Here is a 7,443-nt window from a genome sequence, read left to right on the forward strand (position 1 = left end):
GGCAAGTGTTGAGTAGGTTTAGAAACCAAGATATGAGTACTAGGTGGGATGTCATTTGCTACTGCTCTCCTTGTCCTGTTAGTGGACAAAGCAAAGAAATATGTGTTGTACATACTTATGCTCACATAACAAATATGGGATTGTTTGACTACATCTTTCCTTCTAGACTATAATTGTCCATCATTTGCCCGTGGGCCAAAGTAGTTCCACCTAACTTTTTTTTTTAACATTTATTTATTTAGTTAGTTGAAGTTTGAAAAAGCATTTATTTTGTACAAATTCTTTTTATTGTATATAGGTCAACACTAACCTTTTTAAGCTGTGGTTAGTTTAGCTTTTTCCCTCCGAAAAGTGATTTGATTATCTGAGACACATGAAGAGATTATCTGTCATCAGGTGTGTATACCTGAGTGTAGCCAGTGACTAGTCAGCAAGTTTAGCAATCACTGAAACTTCTACTTACAGTGCATTATAACACTTTCTGACAGAAGGAAATAGAAATCAAGTGAACTTTCATGTCTCCTAGACTCATAGTTGACCTGTAATGTGCTCTTTACACCAAGTTAAGTGTTTTGTTTTTTCATCCAGCCCATACATATCTGGGTTTCTACTTGTAAAATACACTAACCCTGTGCTTGAGCTGTTCAGCAAATGATTTGTTCTTCACTATGGCTGGTCCTTGCTACTTGTTAGGCATTCGTTGAGGAGATACATCAGTTATGTCCCTGAATGTTCATGTGGATACAGTGGGGAATGTTGGTTTTTTTACCCTTTTGGCAATGTGTATCTACTTCCTTGAAAAATGACAAGTGATATATTTCTACTTTGCTGGATTTTCTTATGTCAACTGCCAACCAGGGTTTATCATTTTCTTTTTGACATTTTTTCTTTCCTTAAACTCAGTTTTACCTTCAGTGCTAAGAAGTTGGTACTTAAGAAAGAGCTTGGCTATATCACTTATATGTGGACTCTAAAAAAGAGTTCAAATGAACTTACTTACAAAACAGACTCAGACATAGAGAACAAACTTCTGGTTACCAAAGGGGAAAGTGGAGGCAGGGGTGGGGGAGGCAGGAATAAACTGGGAGTACGGGACCAACCGATGCACACTACCACATGAAAAATAAACAAGAATTTACTGCACAAGGAACTGTATCCAGTACCTTGGGATAAATTATAAAAGAAGAAAGATTGTGGTTCTATACATATGTATGTTTAACTGAATCAGTTTGCTGTATACCTGGAACTAGCACAATATTATCAATCTGCTGCTGCTAAGTCACTTCAGTCGTGTTCGACTCTGTGTGACCCCATAGACGGAAGCCCACCAGGCTCCCCCGTCCCTGGGATTCTCCAGGCAAGAACACTGGAGTGGGTTGCCATTTCCTTCTCCAATGTGTGAAAGTGAAAAGTGAAGTCGCTCAGTCGTGTCCAACCCTTAGCGACCCCACGGACTGCAGCCTACCAGGCTCCTCCATCCATGGGATTTTCTAGGCAGTAGTACTGGAGTGGTTTGCCATTGCCTTCTCCTATACTCTTTCAAAGGTGGGGAAGCTTGACTAGACAAAGGGTGTGTATTTTGAGGTACCTGTGAGTTTGCCTGGTATTCCTGGAAGATTAGTAGGTGTTCTAGTAGCCTTATGGGAAGCAGTTCGCTCTGCTGGCTCTCGGTTGTGTATTTATGGACATTCGCTGTTAAACTGACATGTTTTCTTCTTTCCTTCCAGGTTCTCTCAAGCAGTGCTGCCAGTAGCACCATCACAGCCCTGTCGCCTGGAGGAGCGCTGATGCAGGGAGGGACACAGCAAGCCATAAACCGTACGTGCTGGACCTCCCTTTGCTATCCCTTTACCGAGATCAGCTCTGAAGAGCAATTTGAGAAGCATGCTAAAGTTGTATTGGTTTTCCTTTGGAACATTTCTGGGATCTGTGTTTTGTTTTTATGCATCTAGATCCTGAAGCATACCTAGGAAAGAGCTTAACTTCTCAGTACTGTTTTAATAGTACAAACAGTGGCGCATTGCTATGTCATACTAAAAGGTTTTTTCCCTCTCTTACCTCTTAAAGCAAAACCTAAAAAGTCCTCTGAAACCCCAAGGGAATTTAGTGTCAGCCACAAAATCACTAACTTAGAATAGCTCATCCAGGTTTAACATTGGCAGAGTGCACATTTACATTTACACTGTGAGTGTAAATTCTCATTCAGAGACTGCACACACATGGGAAAATAGCTTTTATTCTGTGAACCTCTTTTTCTTTTGCAGAGATGGTGCCAAATGATATTCAGTCTGAATTGAAACATCTATACGTGGCTGTTGGGGAACTTCTACGGCACTTCTGGTCCTGTTTTCCTGTTAATACGCCATTCCTAGAAGAAAAGGTTAGAACTGATCCCAAACACAGCCAGCTGTTGTGATGATGTAAATTAGTGAGGTGTTATCTTGACGTTGTAAAACCGTATTGAACGTTTACCATGTGCCAGATGCTAGTTTGCCTATATTGTTTCATTTAAACCTCACATCATCCTCATGGAGTAGCTATTGATACCCATTTTGTAAAGAAACTTGAGATCCAGACCAGATCCATAACTATTAATTGTATATCTTAAAACTTAACTATCATTTTGCTGTACATCAGAAACTAACACAACATTGTTAAGTCAACTATATTTCAATTTTAAAAAAATAGTAATAGCTTTACTATATAAATCATCTTACAGACAATCTTTAGGGACTTCCCTAGTGGTCCAGTGGTTAAGAGTTCACACTTCCAATGCAAGGAGTGTGGGTTCATTTCCTGGATTATCTTTAAAGCTACAGAAAAGGTGCATTTTTCATCTATAATTTGCAAAAGAATAAAAAATGTATAATAATCGGTATTGGCCAGTTTGCTGAGAGTCCTTTCTTCTACCTTTTAAAAAATGCTTTGACCCAGAAATTCAACATTTAGAAATATAAGAAAATAATAATTAAGAATGAGTATATGCAAATATTGAGGCATAGAGATGTTTCATTACCACTGTCTGTGTTAGAAATGGTCTGATATCCATCAGAAGGGGATTGGTTAAAGATGCCTCCATTTTAAATGATGACCTAATATTTAATGGCTTAAAGATGTTCACATTAAACCAAGTGGAATCTTATAACAGTATATACTGTATGTTTTCCACATACACATTTATACACATGCACAAAAAAAATATCAGGAAGGATAGGAATTATGAACCAAGAAAATCTAAATATGTTAGATACTGCTTCTCTGCTTGGTGGAGCCAGTAAATCTTAAAGAAAGTAAGTAACCTTGTGTGTGTTTTTCCCTTGATCTCTGTAGGTTCTTGAGAGTCTAATTCATTATTTCTCTTATCTTTTTTAGGTAGTGAAAATGAAAAGTAATTTGGAACGATTCCAAGTTACAAAGCTTTGCCCATTCCAAGAAAAAATTCGGAGACAGTATTTAAGCACAAATGTAAGGCAAGAATCTAATTTTGGCCTGATTTTTTTTTTTCCTCTGTAGTAAAATGATGAAATTAACTTTGTTTTCCTATAATTGAGTATATATGTTGTTTTTTATGTCACTGGGAATCCTGTTTTTTAATTATAAAATGTATCATACATTCATAAGTGCATAAAATACAGTTGCTTTTTTTAAGCAGTAAAGCAAGTGTCTGTGTGCTCGCCAAGCATGGTAAGAAATAGAACAAGTACCTTGAGTGTCCCTGTCCAGTTGCCCACACCTCCTTCACACACTCTCAAGGCCATGACTAACCCAGCATTTGTAATAATCATCTTCATGCTTTTCTTTATAGTATAATTTACAACCTATGTATATGTTCCTAAAAATGTTTATTTTGAAAACCTGAGTAACAAGTTGCATTCTAGTAATGCAAAGAAAGGCAGAATTGCCATTCTGTGAAAGTGAGCTGGAAAGTTCGTGGGTTATGGCCTGCCTTCAGCTTCCCTGGTTGACAGCAGGGCAGCAGTGAGGTAATGAGTGAGAAGTGTCACCTTGCACCCAGGATTTTTCATGTTTTTAATGCAAGGCTGGAGCAACCACACACAAAAACCACACACACGCAGAGCAACCACACAAGATTGTTTCTCTGTGTGTAATGCAAGTCTTCTCAGAGAAGACTAGGAAAAAAATAGCATATAAAACTATTTTTGTTCAGTGTGTAAGTAGGATAAGCAAAACAGGAAATTTCACAGTTGAAAGCTGAAAAATCTTCATTACTAATATTTTTAGTAAGTTTTTATTCCCTAAACATTTTTTTTCCCTCAAAACGTAATATTATTTATAATCAGAAAAGAAACTTGAGGTGTCTTCTCACAGCAGAGCAAGGATCTCAGATTTCAGTTCACGTGCCTTCTCGTTTGATTGTAACTGCCTGGAGCACTGTGAAAAGGATTCTGGTAAAAAGGATTCTGAGGCCCTGAGCAGCCTTACACGAGGCAGTGGTGTTCATCTCTTCTAACTGGTGCTGTGGAAACACTGTGGCCTGTCAAGCAGAATAAATGATGTTTATGTCGTTTACAGACAGAAGTAAATAGCATCACACTCCTCTACACAAACACACTTAGTGATAACAGATGTGGTAAATAAGGGTTTGTTTTGTTTTTAACTCTACCTCAGATTGAATCCAAATTGTTGGCATGCTATAAAGATTTAAGCCTTCCTGTTCTCTGTCTCCATACTGCCAAAATTGACTTGGAGACTTTACAAAAATTTTACTTCCAAGTAAAATTTACCATGTAAATTACACTGTCCACTTCCAAGGAAACAGATAATCCAAGGACATTCTGCCTCAGGAGTCTTTGTCAGCTTAGATCAGTGTGGTACTTCTAGTTATGTCTATGATGAGGGCAAAAATTTTTTCTACTCATAAAGTACATAGTCCTGACCTAAGGGGTTTCATAGTACTTGTGTGGAGCTTTAAGACTAATTACATTTTTCTATAGTGTACTGAATTACGTGGAAATCCTGAAGTGCTGAGAGCTGGGAAAGACCTAGAGAACATAGAAAAGTGCTTCTCAAGCTTGGCTGTTCAGCAGAATTAAGCTCAGAAGCTTTTGAAAATAAAAAGATTCCTGGGTGTCATCTCAGACCTGCTGCCTCAGAATCTTCAGGGGAGTAGGGCATTTTTTATATTTTCTCTCAGATAGTGTTGATGCCCTCTGGATCTTACTTAGAAGTCTCATGTTTAAATCTTGAAATCACCAGTTTAGTTCACCTCTCTGATTTGACAGAATAAACAGGCCTGTAACACAGGGTTTCCTGTTGTTGTTCTGTGGCTGGTTAATGACAGGGCAAACATACAGCATAGGCAGAGCAGGTGAACGTCAGCCTCTACTGTACACCACCCCCATGCCTCTTACCTTTCTATACAAAATGTATCTGAGAATACCTTCACAGAAGGCCTGCACGTTGCCTCATTGGGGAAATAAAACAGAGCTTTGCAACTGCGCTCTGAAATATGTACCAGATCTGAGTCAGAAGCATTAACCTTGCCAGCCATTAGCCCATTGTTGCTTAAGGGTCTTATGTTTGTTTTTCAGCTGGTAAGTCACATAGAGGAGATGCTCCAGACAGCCTACAACAAGCTCCACACGTGGCAGTCACGGCGTCTGATGAAGAAAACGTGAAGTGTCTGCAGCTCTCACAGGTTTATGTGAGACTGAGAACTGTGGCCTGCAGTAACTCTGGAAACGTGGCCTGACAGACATGCAGGTGATCACACAGAAGTGACAAGAAACATCTGCAGCACGCTGACTCTTGGAGCTGACGCTGTTGTACTTGCACATTGAGAACCGAAAGGAAAAGAACTGTGATTAAACTAAAAGCTGGGGAAGTAAATTAAGGCAGAACCAAAATGAGCTAAGTTGCAAATATATATATATATATTTTAAAAAGACACTGTTTACTGCAGTTACTCAGGAACTGCTTTTGATTCACATTAAGCTGCTTTCAGAAATTTAAAAAAAAAAAACACTTTTTAAAAGGGTGCATTGATAAATCTGAGGGTTTTGTTGTTTTTTTTTTTTCTGTGTAAATTTTTTTCCTAAGTTTATGGCACAGGGTACACCTTAAGTATTTCTCCTCCATCTTCCACTTGGATCCTCAAGTTTTGCTGAATTCTAGTTGTACCTTACATCAGCAAGTTAAAGAGAGTACTTTAAAATAAAGCAGAGGGAAACTGTTGCTCAGCCATCCAGAAACAGTTGTAGTCAGAAGACATCATTGGTCCTGTGTTTCCTACGGAAATAAGAAACAAATATTGCACTGAATGTTTGTGGTTTGGAGTCCCTAAATGATAAAGAGGGGACATGTTTGCAGAAAGTCGTGTGAGGTTTTTATGCAGAATTTTGTCAGAGGACAATGGCGCTGCATGTTTTTCTTTGAGTGCAAATGTACATTGCTAAGATTTTTTTTAAGATGGCATGTGCTTTGAAAAGAGGAAATTGCATTTTTAAGAGTTTAAAAATCTTATGAGTGAGAAATATAAGAAATCTTACTTATTTTCACCTCTTTAGAAAAAAAAATAAAAGATGTTTCTCATATCTCTCTTTCTCTAGTATCTGACTGTGGCAAAGTGATAATCATTACATAGTGACTACAAAGCCTAAATGCAAAGGAAAAAAAAGATATGTTCATGTTTTTGGAATCCGTGCCATATTTTGTTCCTAATAGGATCAGCTCACTGTTCATCTAAGACTTCAGATGTCTTGTATTAAAATTACAAGAAAAAGTAAAACTTTTTATAGATACTCTTTTAACTGCTACACATCTTGTGGATTCTCCTTATGTGTGGTGCTTACTTGGTTGGGTTGCTCAGGGGCCACTCATTACTTTTTTAAGCCATTATGCAAGCTGGTTATTTTCCATATAAAATGGCTGCTGCTTCGTCACTTCAGTCATGTCCAACTCTGTGTGACCCCATAGACAGAAGCCCACCAGGGTCCCCCGTCCCTGGGATTCTCCAGGCAAGAACACTGGAGTGGGTTGCCATTTCCTTCTCCAATGTGTAAAAGTGAAAGTGAAGTCACTCAGTCGTGTCCAACCCTTAGCCACGGACTGCAGCCTACCAGGCTCCTCCATCCATGGGATTTTCCAGGCAAAAGTACTGGAGTGGCTTGCCATTGCCGTCTCCGATAAAGTGGCTACAGTAGGTCAAAAACCTGTTCAGACTTCGAACCAGTAAAAGGAAAGCAACAGCATTACTCTTCTGCTTCAGTCCTGCCGTTCCTCTCCCAAACCAGTATAGTGATGCTGTGTTATACCTTACAGTTTTACCAAGTACATTTCAAATGTATTATTGTTACAACTACTCAATAAGCAATAGCAATGGAGCAGGTCAAAAAATGTTTTAAATAGAAGAAAGAGTATGTCTGGGGTAAGTTCTCTGTTAAAGATTAAGTGATAAGTATAATGGAACGTGAAGGAAGAAAC

The 7,443-nt window shown here is 38.6% G+C and overlaps 1 protein-coding gene across 1 annotated transcript in view; it reads left to right on the top strand.

Annotated features, from left to right (window-relative positions):
• The window catches only part of GTF2H1 (general transcription factor IIH subunit 1), a 29,906-nt gene extending 23,130 nt beyond the window's left edge, over positions 1 to 6,776 (top strand). Inside the window, exons 12-15 of the mRNA XM_055416004.2 lie at positions 1,728 to 1,818; positions 2,265 to 2,380; positions 3,373 to 3,465; positions 5,553 to 6,776. Coding sequence (XP_055271979.1) covers positions 1,728 to 1,818; positions 2,265 to 2,380; positions 3,373 to 3,465; positions 5,553 to 5,639 — 387 coding nt within the window. The 3' untranslated portion in view covers positions 5,640 to 6,776. The remainder of the gene's footprint in view (positions 1 to 1,727; positions 1,819 to 2,264; positions 2,381 to 3,372; positions 3,466 to 5,552) is intronic.
• Positions 6,777 to 7,443: the final 667 nt, after the last annotated feature.

This window comes from Moschus berezovskii, chromosome 25 (genome assembly GCF_049115385.1).
Source record: "Moschus berezovskii isolate FMDL1 chromosome 25, NW_MosBer_1.0, whole genome shotgun sequence".
Lineage (NCBI taxonomy): Eukaryota > Metazoa > Chordata > Mammalia > Artiodactyla > Moschidae > Moschus > Moschus berezovskii.